The following is a 17,827-nucleotide window of genomic DNA, read 5'->3' as shown; positions in this document are numbered from 1 at the left end:
TATTTTACCTTGGGTATAATAAATGTTAAAGATACCAAGCTATTTTAAACCTGGTTTTACTCCATTTTACTTGCACTATGTGCGGGGTCACCTAGACTTGCAGGCGCAAACTTGACTTACTTATCTGTTTGCTTACTTGGGAAATGGAGTTAAACCAGGTTTAAAATAGCTTGGTATCTTTAACATTTATTATACCCAAGGTAAAATACTTTCTACATCTATCTCTCATTCTGAGATTTTTATTTAATAAGGTCAAAACACCTTATGGTAACTTGTTCTGGTGAAATACTTATAAGCTCTGTATTACTAAAAATCTTGGTATTTCTAAGCCTGGCTCCCACTGATGAGACCTCAATAAAAGTCAAAACCGATCTGGGTAGTGGCCCCTTGCCTTTAATACACAGCATCATACATCTCCTCCAGGAAATGTGTTTTGAATTAAGGGTAAATATTAAGAATAGTGATCAGAGCTTATCCACGAGTTACCTTGACTTACATTATGTGCAGGGTCACCTAGACTTGCAGACGCAAACTTGACTTACTTGTCTGTTTGCTTACTTGGGAAAGGGAGTAAAACCAGGTTTAAAAAAGCTTGGTATCTTTAACACACATATATATATATATTAGGGTTACTAAGTAATTTTATAAACTTAGTTGTTTTACTCCTAATCCCAAGTAAGCAAACAGTTAAGTTTGCGTTCAGGTTTAAAAGTTTGCACCACTTTTAAACCTGAACGTAGTTCAAGTTTAAAAGTGGTGCAACTCATAGTAAAGGTGGGAAAAGCTCTGATCACTGTTCTTAGTATTTTCTATAATGTAAAGCACATCTCACTAAGAGTTGTATGCTGCAATACATTATGGGTGGGATCACTACCCAGACCGGTTTCAACCTTTTTTGAGGTCTCCTCAGTGAGTAGCTAGACCCTATATACTAAGGTTGACAATTGACAATTGACATTTATGACTTTAGGGGTGAAGGAACATGCTTTTCATATTCCCCGCTATCTGTTGTGGTTACAGTGAAGGCAAAACTTATGAGCAGATTGCTCGCCCTGAAAGGGCATGGAGATTACACATTACTAAAGGAGGCTAATATAGCTTTTGGTCTTCTATATTTGAATATGTCCGTTGGATTGTATGCTACAGCTTGCTGAACCAAATCGTTGGGATGTGTGGATGTCTTTAGGAAAAACTTGGATGCTAAGGATTGCAGAAAAGAGAAAATATAGGGAATATTTGTGTCCCTGTGGAGTTGATTGTTTCTAACATACCACGGGGCATTCAGAATCATTCCCAAGCACTTGTTCTGCACTCGCTGTATTTTGATAATGTTAGCATTAGAGGTGTGGCTCCAGGCCGGAGAGGCATAGGTGATTATAGGACGAAATGTCATCTGATATAGTTGCAATTTGATTCTGTTGCTGAGCTTGTTATTTCTATTAATTAGCAGTTAGATCTGAGCTATGGCTTTAGATGCCTTTGTGCATGCGGACTTAGCGTGCTGATTGAAAGATAGCTTTTTGTCGAGAATCACACCCAGGTAATTTGTTTCTGTCTGCCAGGGAATTTTAGTATTGAATAGTAACACATCTACTACAGGAGACATTGGCCTTTTTGAGAAAAGAATGGCTGAGCTTTTCTGAGGGTTGACTTCCAATCTCCACTTAGAGAACTAACCCTCCAGCTTTAGAATGTTTTCTTGAAGCTTTCTGGTAATGAAATGGGGTTTGAGAGATCTGGTTAGTATTGCTGTATTGTCTGCATACAGGGCCAAAATGGAAGTCATCGGATTGTGTGGGATGTCTGACATGTATATAGAGAACAGCAATGGAGCCAGTAGAGATCCCTGCGGCACTCCAGCAAAGATATGGTGCTGGGACGATGTAGAACTGTTGATTTTAACTTGCATTGATCTATTCTGAAGATATGAGTGGATTAAATGAACCATTTTTAGTGAAGTACCGGCTGAGATAAGTTTGTGCAGGAGTCCAAAATGCCAGATTTTGTCAAATGCTTTGGATAAGTCTATGAAAACAGCTCCTGTACACTGGCGCCAGTTGTAGCTGGTGGTGATGTATTCGACAATTCTGTGGATTTGCTGAATATAACTATGGTGTTGCCGAAAACCAAACTGTCCTTTAGGGAGGATGTTTAGGTCATTTACTGAGGTTTTGAGTAATGAGAGGATGACCTTCTCTGCAACCTTACCCAGATTTGAGATAAGACTGATTGGACGATAATTTTGCGGTAGGTGTGGGTCTTTGCCTGACTTGAGTATAGGAATTACGTCAGCCAGTTTCCAGGTGGAAGGAAAATGGTGAAATCTTAAAATTGCATTTATTATACTGGTCAGGTGCACTACTGCTTTTCGGGGCAGAAGCTTAATCACCCGATTAGTAATGCCGTCTGGCCCAGGAGCTTTTTTGTTCTTTAATTTTTTAATAATGTCATATAACTCAGCAGGTGATGTTGGTGCAATATGGTCAGTGCTGGAGATAGGAAGTTTGAGTGAGTGTCTGACCTTGCTGTGAATCTTATATATGTGGTCAAAGTCAAGGTTTCCATACGAAGGCCTGCATTGCTCCTCTAAGTTGCGTGCTATAACTTCTGCTTTGTCTACATCTGTGTGAGCAAGGCCCTGGTCAGAGAATATTGGGGGAAGGGATCTGTCTTTGTTTTTGATATTTTTCAGTGGTCCCCAGATGGAGTGATCAGTAGATAAAATGAAGGATAACTTTTCATCCTATACTTGGTCTTTATGGGCTTTGGGTGCATCTCTTACTGCCCCATTTAATCTGTTTAGATTTATTTTATCTTGTGGTGCACACGTGTTACGGTATCTTTTCCTAGCTCTGTTTTTGTCTCTGACCAAGTTCATGATGTCTTCAGGCAAACGATCTGGCTTGTGGGCAGATTTGTAGGAGGAAGCAACCTTTATAGCAGAATTAATTTGTTGTGTGAGATTTGTAACTGCAGTTTCTACTTCTTCTTTTGTGCGTATGTGAGGAACAGGTCCAATATAATCCTTCAGTGCTGCTAACAGTCTTTCCCATGCAATGTAGGAGTGAGAAGGAGGACATAGGTATTCTTGATTTCCCAGCTGTACTAGAATTGGATTGTGATCGGATGATAGTTCATCCATAGATATGCTGAATTGAAGTTTAATATCCTGAAGGATAGCTATATCCAGGATGTCAGCAGTGCCGAACGTAGTGAGATGAGTTGGTTCGGTGAGGCCTGCCACAACAGCGTTGCTTGATCCTAAGTAATTGTAAAGGATGCAACCATTCTTGTTTGTGGATGTACAATTCCACGCAGGATGCTTGGAATTCAGATCCCCGGCAATAATGGTGGGCTCTCTGGTGCATAAAATGGCATTTAGATCATATTGAAGTAGAGATTGTTGGGGAGGGTTGTAAGCTGAGTAGATTTTCAGTTTGCCAGTGGAGCTGGTGACTACTTCCACTCCTGTGATCTCAAGGTTAGTGGTTGAAGGAATGCTCACAGAGTGGTGCTTAATGTAGTTTTTAATGAAGAAGGCAGTGCAGCCGCCTCTGTAGAGTAGTCTGTCATTTCTGTATAGGTGATAGCCCCTTATTGTAGGATTGTCTGAGGGTTTTAAATGAGTTTCACTGATTAAAATAACATCTGGTTGATACCTAGATGTGAAGTGTCAGAGTTCCAGAATTTTGTTTTTAAGGCCATTTGCATTGCAAGCAACTATCTGAAGAGATGCTGGAATGAGTTTGTTACTATTCATTTATGAGAAGTGTGAGGATGACCTGTGTTTCACGAAGAAATCTTTTAGTGGAGGTTTCAGTAGGGTTCGATAGGCTGAAATTTTGTTGCATGTTTGCTAGTGAGGCCGTAATAATAGCTGTTAGGTTTTTAGGTGCTGTTGGTTGATTTTGTTCTGGAATTGGTCTAGTTGTACAGGTCACATCGGCATAGCTTCTTGTTTGCTTTCGGGTGTCTCTATTATTTCAGGTGTCTCTATTATTATATGGAGGTCTACGACTGTGGCCGCTGAGTCTCCGGTTTTGATGTCTGGGCCTCTGGTGTTCTTGTACTGAAGGAGGAGGGCTGATTGATTGCCTCCATCCATCTGTACTTTGGGTGCTGAGTACATCCTTTGTAGTTCACAGGATGAGGGCCACTGCAGTTGGCACATTTGGCCGAGGTAGTCCTCGGTTTTGTGCAGGTATTGGTTGGGTGGCTGTTTCCACATTTTAAACATCTATATTCTGCTCTGCATAGATTCTGAGCATGGCGAAACTTCTGGCACCTGTGGCACTGCCCAGAAGATGATCTTTTACGGAGTGGTTCCGGTGTGACGATGAGACCACAGACTGTTTTTAAGTTGTAAATATCCTTGTATATTTTATGAATCTCAACAAGGACTAATGGCATGGGAGTCTTGTCTGCTTTGTACATTCTGCTGACTTTGACTGGAGGCAGATCCTGAGAATTTAGGTCAGCAGCTATTTCTGCTGTGTCAATGTCTTCACAGACACCACAAAGGACTACTTTTAAGTTTTTTTCGGAGCTGAGCGCAAAGGTATGATACTGGATGCCTCTGTCGTCCAGTTCTTTGGTCAACCTTCTATAGTCTGTCACTGTTGCTGGCTGGATCTTTATGCCTTCATCCATGTTTTTGGCCTTAATGAAGCCAATATGCAAACTGGACATTGTGGATCTTAAAGTTGCCCACTTATGCTTTTCTCTAAGGATGATCGGAGGCACCTTTTCTTTGTGAGAAATAGCGGCGTCCGAACCCTGAGAATCCTGTTCCATTTCAGTATTGTCATTGTGCGGTTCATCTGTTGTTTTTCACTTTTTGTGTGTGTGCACTTCTACAAAGTCTGAAGGAGTAGAAGGCACCGATTCTAAATGATCTTCAGCGACAACGTCTGAGATGCATTTGGGGGGAAACGTGTCATACAATTTCACTTTTCCCGGCCAATTATCACTCAGCAGCTTTCCCAGTCTGAGGAATTCCTTGTATACTTCCTCGAATTTGGTTTCATTCACAAGTTTTGCCATTTCAAGGCACAGATGGAAAAAGAGTAGAGATTTTTCAGGTGTCCCGAGCAGGTAAAGATAACCCTATGGACTTTTGAGGGTCCACTAGCAAATCCCGTAGACACTTTTAGGTGTCTACCAGCAATAAAATGTCACTATAAGAAACAAACAAAGGCGATAATAGCGGCTGTAGGCCTAGCGTATCACCCTTGTAATTACAAATGACTTACCTGGATAAAGCACTATGGAAAATAAAGTGACTGTTTATGGTAGCAAGCAATTAACTACTATTACTAATGAATAAGCATAAATATAAATCGCTAAAAACATATCATCAATCAAATTCACAATTCATCATCAATAATACACGACACTAAACACTAACACATGAGCCGCCATCTTTTTTCCTCCATATCTAATCTAAATACCTAGTTTTGGTAATACAGAGCCTTATCAACTTTACCTATACAGGTTGCAACAAGGTGTTATTATTTTTAATAAAAATCTCTGGAGGAGATATAGATGTAAATTAGTTTTTTTACCTTGGGTAATGTATATTAGGGTTACTAAGTAATTTTATAAACTTAATTATTTTACTCCTAATCCCAAGTAAGCAAACAGTTAAGTTTGCACCTGAATGTAGTTCAAGTCTAAAAGTGGTGCAACTCATAGTAAAGGTGGGAAAAGCTCTGATCACTATTCTTAGTATTTTCCATAAGGTAAAGCACATCTCACTAAGAGTTTGTGAGATGTATGTTTGAGATGAGTTTGTGGGGTCACTACCCAGACCAGTTGAAACTGGTTTGGGTAGTGACCCCACCCATAATGTATTGCAGTATACATCTCTTAGTGAGATGTGCTTTACATTATGGAAAATACTAAGAACAGTGATCAGAGCTTTTCCCACCTTTACTATGGATTGCATCACCTTTAGACTTGAACTACATTCAGATGCAAACTTAACTGTTTGCTTACTTGGGATTAGGAGTAAAATAACTAAGTTTATAAAATTACTTAGTAACCCTAATATACATTACCCAAGGTAAAAAAACTAATTTACATATATATAGGGTCTAGGTCATCCTATATATATATATAGGATGCTATATATATATATATATATATATATATATATATATATATATATATATATATATATATATATATATATATATATACATATATATATATATATATAGAATCTCATGTTGGCCGCTAGAGGGCCAGACAGTCGGTCGTATTTTCAGGGAGCTCCCGAAAGCTAAGTACAATTTTGAATGAAAATTAGAATATAGGTTAAAATCATAACATAATAGTGTCTAATTTTGGTAGCTTGTTGTGTCCGGGTGATTTTGGTGTGCATTCCGTTATTTAATTCAGTATTTAACGATACGTTTCATAGATTTGAATATGGCGCCAATGTGATGTAAGATAATGGCGTCCAAAAATACGACGCATTTTTCAAAAACTATAATGTGATAGAATTTGTCCAATGTGATGTGTGTGGAATGTATGCATTCCCGAATGAGGCTGGAGTTTGGATTGAAAGTGATAGTGGTGGGAGAATGTGCAGAAAGTGTAAGCAAAGTGAGGAGTTGAAGTATGTGTCAGGTTGCGAGACAGTTATGGTTCAAGAAAGCCAGAATGAGAGTGAAAATAGTGGCTTGATTGGGAATTGCGATGTACAAGATGGCAATGTGAGCGCTGATCTAAGAAAGAGTGAGGGCAACTATACAGAAAGAGAAAATGGTTTGAATGATAAAAAAATGAGGAATTATTTGTAGGAAGTGAGATCGCTAGGTTACGCGCAATGATACAAAATGCGCAGTGGCAATTAGAGCGCCTGCAAAACTCTTTCCAGAGTTATTCGGCTAATGTATATAAACAGCATAAGAGAGGGAGAGTTTCTGAAAGGAAGGAAAGAGTGTTGTATGGTGACTCGTTATTAAGAGGAGTGATAGATGGGAGTGTAACTAAATCGTACTTACCGGGTGCAAAATTTAAGGGTGTAAGTGAGAGTATTAGAGTGCAAAAACAGAGGGTGAAAGAATTAATAATTGTGGCAGGTACGAATGAATTGAAAGGTGATAAATTTTTTATGAGAGAGGACTTGAAAGTATTGTTAAAGGTAGCGAAAGAAAAGATGACAGAGTTAAAATGGTGAGTTTTGCTGCAGTATGACAGAGAGGAGTTTAGAAGGATGGCCATAATCGCAAATGACATTATGCGCAGGTTATGCAGACGGTGTGGTGTGGAATATGTGGATGTGTGGAATGAGTTTGATGGACGAAAGGACTTATACAAGATGGATGGCCTGCATTTGAATGGACTTGGTGTGCGGAGACTGGAAAAAGTGCTGCTGAATGAAGTGAAAATGGATATACAGAACCAGGGAAACTAGAACTACCAAGAAGGGGGGGAGAGTGGATATGCAAACTCCAGTGAGACAGTTCAGTGTAGAAATGAATATAATGTAAATGAGCCAGCACTAATTACTAAAAAATGGGAATGGGACATTTAGAATAACGCATCAAGATAGGGGTGGGAAAAAGGGTTCACTGCATTTCAAGTATACTAATGCCAGGAGTATTAGGAACAAGAAGGAAGAATTTTTGGCCTTGATTGGCTCTTCCTGACTGCAGCTTATTGGCATTAGTGAAATATGGCTGACGGAAGATGATATAGTTAGTTTGATAGAATGTGTAGGTTATAGTGTGTTTAGGAGGGACAGAGAGAATAAAATGGGGGGGAGGGGTGTTATTGATGATAGCTGATGAACTGCAGCCAAGGAGAATTGAAGTTGTATTGCAGGATAGTGAAAGGAGCTCATCTGAGGCTATTTGGTGTGAGATTGAGACTGGCAGAATAAAATATACAGTTGGGTGCTGCTATAGACCAGGTGATGGAATAGATGGTGGAGATAGTATGCATAAACAAATTGAGGAAATGAGTGGAAGGAGGGTAATTATTATGGGGGATTTCAACTATGGTAACATTGATTGGAAGGAGGAGAGGACACATGTGAGGAAGGAAATGGATTTTATTCAATTATTAAGGGATAACTATCTGAGACAGCATGTAATTGAAAATACTAGGGGTGTGAGAGTGCTTGACCTGGTAATAGCATCTGAGAATTTGACTGTAATGAATATGACCATGTTGCCACCTATTGGTGAGAGTGATCATAAGGTCTTGACCTGGGAAGTGGCTAAAGGTGTGGAATTTTCGATTAAGACAGGGTATATGTGGAATTACCGTGCTGGCAAGTATGACAAGCTTAGGAGATTGCTTGGATCAGTGCCATGGCATGTACAACTGTAATGGCTGGACGTCGATAGAGCATGGGAAGTGGTCAAGGAGCATTTACAAGAGGTAATGGCTGATTGTATACCTAGGGTCCGAATAGTAAAACAAGTAGGGGTTAAATGGATGAATAACACCATTAAGCTTGAGCTGCAAGAAAAGAAACAACTGTGGAGGGAATTTAAAGAAAGGGGTGACCTGCAGGCACATGAACGGTATAAAGTACAGGCCAGAAAGGTAACGAGTGTGGTAAAAAAAGCATAAGCGGATTATGAAAAGAAACTAGCTATGCAAGCAAAAGAGAATCCCAAACAGTTCTTTCAATATGCTGCAAGCAAGGAAAAAACTGCACATGGCAAAATGATTTTAAGGAATGACGATGGTAAGGAGGTCACTGAACCAGTCGATATAGTGGAGTTACTGAGCGCGCACTTTGCAAAAGTATATCATCCAGGTGGTGACATTGAAAAAATGAAGGAACCATTAGTTTATAGGGGAATTGTGATGAATGAAGAGGAAGTGAATAGTCTATTACAGAACCTTAATGTGAATACATCTGTAGGATTGGATGGTATACCAGCACGGGTCTTGCGTGAAGCGGCAAAGGAATTATCAGTGCCCTTGACCGTGTTGTTTACTCTGAGTCTCTGGTCTGGTTTAGTCCCGAAGGCGTGGAAAGAGGGGAAAATAGTTTCACTGCATAAAGGAGGATCCAAGACTATGGTGGCAAATTACCGACCGATCAGCATATCAGGAGTCATTGTCAAGGTCTTGGAGAAAGTAGTCAAGGGAAAAATACAGGAATGGATTGAGGAAATTGAGATACTGTACAGGGGACAGCATGGCTTTGTGAAGGGTAGATCATGCCTCAGTAACTTGCTCAAGTTTTATAACAAGGTGACAGCAGAACTGGATAAGGGAAATGGGTTTACAGTGATACTGCTGGACTTGGCAAAAGCGTTTCACAGGATATACCACATGGAATTCTAATCCGTAAGCTGCAACATATGGGAATGGATATAGGGTTGGTGAGATGGATAGGTGGGTGGTTGATGGAGAGATATCAAAGAGTAGTTTATTCAGGAGTGGAGTCCAAAAGACGTCCTGTGACTAGTGGTGTGCTGCAGGGTTCTGTTCTTGGACCACTGCTGTTTAATCTGTTCATTAACAATATAGGGAAGGATCTAAGTGGAACAGTTCATTTGTTTGCTGATGATGCAATGTTGGGTAGGGTGATAGTGAATGCACAAGATGTCAAAGTCTTGCAAGATGACTTACATAGATTGGAGTTCTGGGCTAAGGAGAATGGATATCAATTTAATGTGACAAAATGTAAGGTTATGCATTTTGGAGTGAAAAGATTGGCAGCAGTATACCACATTGGTGGAACTATACTCCAAGAGATTGATTAGGCCAGGGACTTGGGAGTGTTGGTGGATAGGAAGATGAAGTTTAGGGGGCACATTGCAAAAAGTAGCTAAAACAGCTCATCAACTCACTTGGTTGTTGAAAAATACCTCGACGAGCAGAGATAAGCAAGTTATTGTACCTCTGTACTGAGCCCTGATAAGACCTCATCTCGACTACTGTGCCCAGATTTGGTCACCTTGGTTCCTTCTTGATGGGGAGGAGGTGGAAAGGATCCCGAGGCGAGTGACTAAGATGATAGCAGGACTATGAAATGAACCATATGAGAACAGGTTGAAGATTTGCGGGTTGCAGAAACTAGTTGATAGGCAGAAAAGGGGAGATATGATTATTATTATTATTATTATTATTAAAACAAGACCTCATGGAGTCAAAGACTCATCTAGGAGGTCCTTTTATCTTACACACACATCTCATCATACCGTGTCTTAAACACATTCAAACTACTTGCAGACACCACGCTCTCAGGCAGGGCATTCCAATCACTCACAACTCTGCACGAAAAAAACCTGCCTCTCACTCCCTTACTCACACCCTCCTTATACAGTTTCCAGGGATGACCTCTGGTTCTCCCCTGATCTTCCACTATTCTCTGTAGAACTTCTCCACCATTGATCCTATAACAACCCCTTACCAACTTGTAGGTCTCTATCATATCTCCCCTCTTCCTTCTCTCCACGAGACTCTGCAAATTACATCTTTTCAATCTTTCCTCATACTCAACATTCCAGAGGTCAGAAACTACCTTAGTCATTCGCCTTTGGACCCTTTCCAACATCTCTTCATCCTTCTGAAAACCCGGTGACCAAATCTGGGCACAATAGTCCAAGTGTGACCTAATCAAAGCCTTATACATTGGAACAAGTATCTCCCTACTTCTACATGTCAGTGTCCTCCGCATCATTCCCAGAAGTCTTTGTGTTGTCTTCACAATTTTGGCGATGTGTCCCCTAAATTTTAGATCCTTATCCACTATCACCCCCAGATCTCTTATTTCCTCTACTTCCAACAATATATTCTCACCAAGCATAAATTCTGCATCTCATCTTTGTTTTCCAAATTTTAAAACCTTACATTTTGCAACATTGAACTCACATCCCCATTTGCTTGCCCAATCACTCAATTTATTCAAGTCTCCTTGCAAGGCCACAACATCTTCACTACTCTTTATGGTTCGACCCAACTTTGCATCATCTGCAAACAACTGAATATCTCCATCCAAATCTTCACCAATATCATTAATATATAAGTTAAATAGTAATGGCCCTAAAACAGACCCCTGAGGCACTCCACTAGTGACTTTCCTTTTCCTGGATATTGCACCCCCATACACAAATTGTTGATACCTATCAGATAGCCAGTCTCCAATCCAATGCACTAATCTAATATCCAACCCCATCTGCTCTAGTTTGACTGTCAACTTATCATGAGGTACTCTATCAAAAGCTTTTGCGAAATCCAAGTATATTACTGTGTATCCTTCTCCTCTGTCCAAGGAAGCAGTCACTTTATTGTAATAAGTAAGTAGATTACTAAAACATGACCTCCCTTTAGCAAATCCATGCTGTCCATCAAAGATTATACCATTGTTGTCAACCCAACTCTGTATCCTAGTTCTCACAAGCTTCTCCAACAACTTAACCACAACACCTGACACACAGATAGGCCTATAATTTGATGCTTGAGTTCGATCACCTCCTTTATGAAGTGGCACAATCTTGCCCTCCTTCCACTCTTTAGGAACTTGACCAAGTGCAAAACTCGTATTAAAAAAATATGACAAGGCAGGTGTCAACTCTCTACTACACTCCTTCAGAATATGTGGTGATATATTATCAAGTCCCACAGCCTTATTTACATCTAGTTTACTCAACTCCCCAAACACCTCTTGCTCACTTACAGTCAGTCTCTCCTCCCCATCATCAACTGCTCTTAATCTCTCCATGAAGTCACATTCACAAGATTGAAAGATCTTTATGAATTGCTCATTAAGTATCTCCACAACACATTCTGCAACAGCTGTCTTTATACCATTTCCTCCAATCAATGTCATCCTTCCATAATCATTCTTTCTTTTGCTGGCTACATATCGAAAGAACTCCCTAGGATTCTTTTTGGCTTCATTAGCTAACTGCTGTTCATACCTCTCTTTAGCTACTCTCACCAACCAAGTCACCCTCCTTGCCTGGTCTTTGTAGACCTCATGAAATTGGTTACTTCCACTTCTCTTATGCTGTCTCCACAATGCCTTTTTTTTCTGTATTGCATGCTTAATCTCTTTATTCATCCATCTCACACCTACCTTATTTAACCTTCTCACCCGTAGTATACATTTAGACATTGCATCTACTAAATAGTTTTTGAAAATCCCCCAAAGTGCATTGATCTCTTTTCCAGCTAACTCCTCATTCCATGCTACATCTGCAAGCTGTCTCCTGAGCTCTTCATAATCACCCCCCTTGTAGTTTCACATATACCCTTTTTTCACAGGGGTCCTTGCACTGCTGGCAACCACCCAAGTAATCACCTCATGGTCACTTTCACCAATTGGTGGATGATTTGACACCTCATTTATAATTACATCCTCCGATGAGATGACCAAATCCAAGACCCTTAATCCTCGTGTGCCCTCTGTTACATACTGTCTAAGGTAGTTATCCCTCAAAAACTCAAGAAACTCATTTTCTTTACTTCCAGTCGCTATCTCTTCATTCCAGTCTATATTGCCATAATTAAAATCACCCATAATGATCACCCTCTTCTTATTTGCTTGGCTTATTTGACTATACATTTCACTATCACCACCATCCACATTACCAGGTCTATAACAACATCCCACCAAGTATTTGATTCTATTCACCTCTATCTCACACCATACTGCCTCAAAACCACTGGCCCTATTTCCCTCTTGCATCTCTTCCTTGTATGGACATAACTCTTTCTCTATCATCAATAGCACTCCCCCTCCCTTTTTATCCCTTCTATCCTCACGAAACACATCATACCTTTCCATCTCTATTCCTGTCAGGATGTCGTCCTCATCTAACCATGTCTCACTTATTCCAACAATCTCTGGGTACACAGACACAATTAGTCAACCATTTCATCCGCCTTGTTTCTTATGCTTCTAGCATTGGTATACAAACACAACAACTCATTTCTGGATCTACAGCTAGTTCCACTGATACCATTCACTCGACGTGCTCTCTCCATGCTGGACTGGGGCCATTTCTCTTTCTGCTTCTTCATTTTAGAACCCTTTGCAACAACATCTGTTTCCTCTTGATCCCTGGTCATCCCGTTACTTTCCTGCCTACACATGCTCTCACCTCTTGGAGCATCCACCTTTCTCACGCTGTGTATCCCTGTCCACCCTGAGCCTCCCCGTTTCCCTGCTCCTCTTGCACACCCATTCTCTCATTTTCTATACTCATACCACTCACCTCTCCATTGATTTCCACTTCTTCAATCTCTCCTGTCTTACTCTCCTGCTCTTCCACATCACTCCCCTCTCGATCTGATTCATTTTCTCCATTCACTTCTCTACCTTCCAGCAGCAGTCTCTCCAAGCGACTCACACCATAACCACTCAAATGCAGTCCATCGCTCCCATACAGCTCACTTCATCCCTCAAACTCATTCCACACATTAACAAACTGTACTCTCGTCTCCTCACACATTTCAGCCAGAATACCATTCATAATCCTTGCTCTCCGCCTCATTTCACCACAATCATACCTAGGCAACACACTGACCACCCTTCCTGTCACACTATTCTCTTTTATCTTTCCAAGCAGTCTCTTGACATTCATTTTGACATGCTCTTTGTTCTCTCTCAAATCATTTGTACCAATTAATACAATTAACTCTTTTGCTCGCTCCCGCCTCATATCCAATGCCTCAATCACTCTACTTATTTTACCACCTGGAAAACATACCTTGTGCATTTTATCCTCTAGCACACCTTTAATAATGGAGTCGCCATACAACGCCACTCCCTCATCTTTCGTTAACTCTTTCATGCCATCATGATTTATTTTAATAGTTTTGACCTGAATTCTCTTAATTTCATTCCGCATCCATTTCATTTCTTGCCTCATCCAATCTAATTCACTTTCCGAACCTCGCGACACATTCTCTCTATCATTAAATCTTTCTAACTTTCTAACTCTCGACCCCCTCTTCTCACATTCCCTCTCATTCATCCTTCTTTGTTTCCGTACTTTCGGTCCAACATACGTCCAATTTTCACTATCATTCTTCTCACTTTCACTCTCATTTATCTTTCTTTGTTTCCGTACTTTCGGACTAACATGCGTCCAACGTTCGCTATCATTCTTCTCACTTTTACTGTCATTCATCTTTCTTTGTTTCAGTACTTTCAGTCCAACATGCGTCGAACTTTCGCCATCATTTATTCTTTCGATTTTTTTTACTTGCGATTTCTGCATTACGCAAGTTCTACTTTCATTCGTTCTCTCAATTTCGTTTCTTTCCACCTCACTTTCGTCCCTTTTAACATCCGTTACGGTTGTCAAATCGCTCTTTTTCTTTTTTCCTGATTTTTTAACATTTTTTCGCTTCTCTTGCTCACCATCCTTTTCTTTCAAACGTGCAATCGCGATACAATCGGTACTAGCACTTTCTGTCATCAATTTCATATTCGCATTCATTAGTTCTTCGTTCAGGTCACACTTCGCACACACCCTTCTTCCATCCGCACTAAACATCCACAAATCATTTATGTAATCGAAGGAATACATATAACAGACCTCACACTTAACGAAACGACTGAAATCTACATTCAAATGATGGAATGACAATGCCGCCGCCATTTTTTTTCTCTCTGCCGGTTACTACGTCTAATAATAACGATTTCGTAATTTAGTTTAGACAAGAAAAAAACCCACACTAATAATACCGGTAGCGTACAATGTTTACAGCCGCTCTTACTCAAACAATTACGCATATATACTTAATTATTCCTAGTAAAAACTTATCTGAATCAATTGCTAAAAGGATTCAATAAGATTAATTCAGAGGATATTTTTGAGATCAGAACTGGTGGTGGGAGAACTAGGGGACACATATGGAAACTGGGCAAGAGTGTGGTTAGCACAGGTATTAGAGCTGGGTTCTTTACTTTTAGAGTGGTAAATGAGTGGAATAAGCTGCCTGAGTCAGTTGTGGGTGCTATGACAGTGAGCGAGTTCAAAGCAAGATATGATAGATACTGTGAGAATGTCAAATAGTTGTGTGGACATGGAGTTTAGGGCCTCCCTCGATGAGTCTAAGGACTCCCTGGAGTAGCCCGAAATAATAATAATAATAATAATAATAATAATAATAATAATAATAATATATATTACGAATATCAATACAAAGTCCTTTCAAACAAACAAAAGCATGTAATTTTTACCTGGCTCAAGATTTGAAACATCCATTTCTGGTCTGATACTTCTTCCAACTGGGACCCATCGACCAGTTGAAGTATCCATTTTTTCAACAGCATAATGCTCAACAGGAACTCCACCATCATCTTCAGGAGGATTCCATCGTAGCTTGCATCCTTCTGCATGTATATTTGATACATCCAATGGCTTCATAGGAGGTCCAGGTTTATCTGAAAACAATTAAATAAAGAAATAATCAAAATATGCATAATAAATAAATAAATAAATATATATAGGTAGATAGATAGAAATAGAAAGATATATATATTTTTTGACATTCTTTCTCCAAGCTTCACCTGGCGCTTTCCAAAATCGCTCGAAAACCTGGAATACGAGAATCAGGCTGAGCAGATACACACTGTTAAGTTTTCAAGCTGCTATGCCTGATAGCATAACAGAAGAGGGGGCTTAGCCCACCAAACTCCAATCCGATGCCTATTTTTTTGATAAAAACTAATAATTCATTGGAGAAACTTACACCCAACAACACCAACAAAATATACAGCACTCTAATACAACAGTCGAACTAAAGCACTTTATTGGAAAATCCTGCATCGTCCCACCAAACACCATTTCAATGGGACCTACCATATCGCACAAGAGCCATCAAACCCGACACAGATATTCACTGGAGAATGTGGCACAATGTATTACCCACTGAAACTATATTACAAAAATTTAACTCAGATTTCTCAGATAACTGCCTGTTCTGCTACCGATCAGGAACAGTCCGGCATATCTACTTGGAATGCCCAGTCAACAGCCAATTAATCAGTTTGTCTCGGGAAACTGCAACTCTCACCTGTGGTAGTCTTCATACAGAAGAGATGTATTTCAATCTTGTCCATGCAGGTCAAATAATCATTCATTCTACAATTACCTCTTCATCACTGCGAAAGCAGTAATATACAGCTTCTATCTCAGACATACAAGACCAGACAACACAGCAACTTCACAGAGAGAGGCAGCTGACCAACTCCTTACAGCCTTCAAACAAACGGTGAGAAGTCAGATCCTACATGAGCATCACCACCACAGGCAAAACAACACCTTAGACCTTTTCCACCAAGACTGGAATCCACGGAATCAACTCCTGGCTGAGCAGGGTGACTGCATCATAGTCCACTTTCCAGCGTAGAAGTGACATCATCCATCCCCAAGGAGAGCGGGAAGAAAGATTTTTTTGTGCTTAACAGTGAGAATATTAATCAGCTGTCAACCTCACGTAAATAGATAATATTGTCCTATAGTAATTGTTATGTTCTTACACATATGTGTCAGATTTTAATGTATCATGTCAAAACAATTCTTAATGGCTGTAAATTAAAAAAAAAAAAAAAGAAATAGATAGATAGATATACACCCAAATATATATATATATTCATTTTCAATATTAACTGACTTAAAATCCGAGAATTATAACAAAATGAGATTTATTTGAAAACGCAACATGTTTCGTCGAGATTGACTTCATCAGGCGTTAAGAACATAGAAAGATATTAAAAGACACTGAAACTAACATTGAGACACTCTATAAAGTTATAATATTCGACTGTGAATTACAGTTATTAATATATATATTATTATTATTATTATTATTATTATTATTATTATTTGACACCTCCGGGGAGTCCAAAGACTCATCGAGGGAGAGTGTGCCAACAACATCAAACAATTGAACCTCTTCCAACTACTAACCATGCTCAAACTTGCTTAACTTTTGTGTGAGCCATTAGTAGCAGAGGCTCTACCAATCAATCAACATTTGCTAGCAAAGGTTGGTCGATTGGCATATATATTTATATACACTCAAAATAGTTGTGTTTATAAAAATAAGCGGCTGAAATGCTTTTTCCCACTTGGTTAGACTATAATAAATTTACTTTTATCCTTTATCCAAGTGTAAGCAAACAAAGTTTCTACCTGAAGTATCTTCAGGACTGAGGCAACTCGTGGTAAAGGTTGACCAAGCTCTCATCACTACTTGTCTTAGTATCTTCCATAATGCAAAGCACATCTCCTTGCAGATATGTATAATGCTATGCATTATGGGAAGGGCCACTGCCCAGACCAGTTTCGAACTTCTCGAGGTCTCGTCTGGCTCCCACAGACAAGACCTCAATAAATATTATAGTCTAACCAAGTGAAAAAAAACTTCCAGCATCTTTCTTTAAATCCAGAGTAATTTAATAATAAGTTGAGACACCTTTTGGCAACTCGTATAGGTAAATATAACTTCTCCATTACTTCCACGTTAGTATCACCACCTCTGGGTCTGGCTCCCCCTGACGAGACCTCAATAAAGGTAGAAATAGGTCTGGGTAGTGGCCCTTCCCTTAATGCATAGCATTAAGGGAAGGGCCACTACCACTACATATCCGCAACATATCCACTACATATCCACAAGGAGATGTGCTTTGCATTATGGGAGATATTAAGACAAGTAGTGATGAGAGCTTAGTCCACCTTTATCACGAATTGCCCCAGTGTTTTAAATGGCTAAGTGTAGCTTTTTTTTTATAATTATGTTTTTTTTCCCTCTAACGTGCAACCTTGCTTCAGTAGTGCTTCTAATTCTAATTTAGTTAGTTTGTTTGTGTTCTTGCTGCACTGCATTTTGA

At 39.7% G+C, this 17,827-nt stretch overlaps 1 protein-coding gene across 5 annotated transcripts in view; it reads right to left on the bottom strand.

The window, feature by feature from the left end:
- LOC150108743 (twitchin-like) overlaps positions 1-17,827 on the bottom strand; it is a 2,666,638-nt gene that overhangs the window by 1,388,370 nt on the left and 1,260,441 nt on the right. For all 5 annotated transcript variants that reach the window (XM_090390962.1, XM_090390961.1, XM_090390964.1 and 2 more), the window contains one exon: positions 15,173-15,376. In XM_090390962.1, coding sequence (XP_090247088.1) covers positions 15,173-15,376 — 204 coding nt within the window. The remainder of the gene's footprint in view (positions 1-15,172; positions 15,377-17,827) is intronic.

The sequence above is a fragment of the Typopeltis vanoorti genome, chromosome 3 (assembly GCF_054136105.1).
Source record: "Typopeltis vanoorti isolate ZY-2024b chromosome 3, IOZ_Tvanoo_1.0, whole genome shotgun sequence".
In the NCBI taxonomy this organism is placed as follows: domain Eukaryota; kingdom Metazoa; phylum Arthropoda; class Arachnida; order Uropygi; family Thelyphonidae; genus Typopeltis; species Typopeltis vanoorti.
This window is presented reverse-complemented; position numbering and strand designations above follow the sequence as displayed.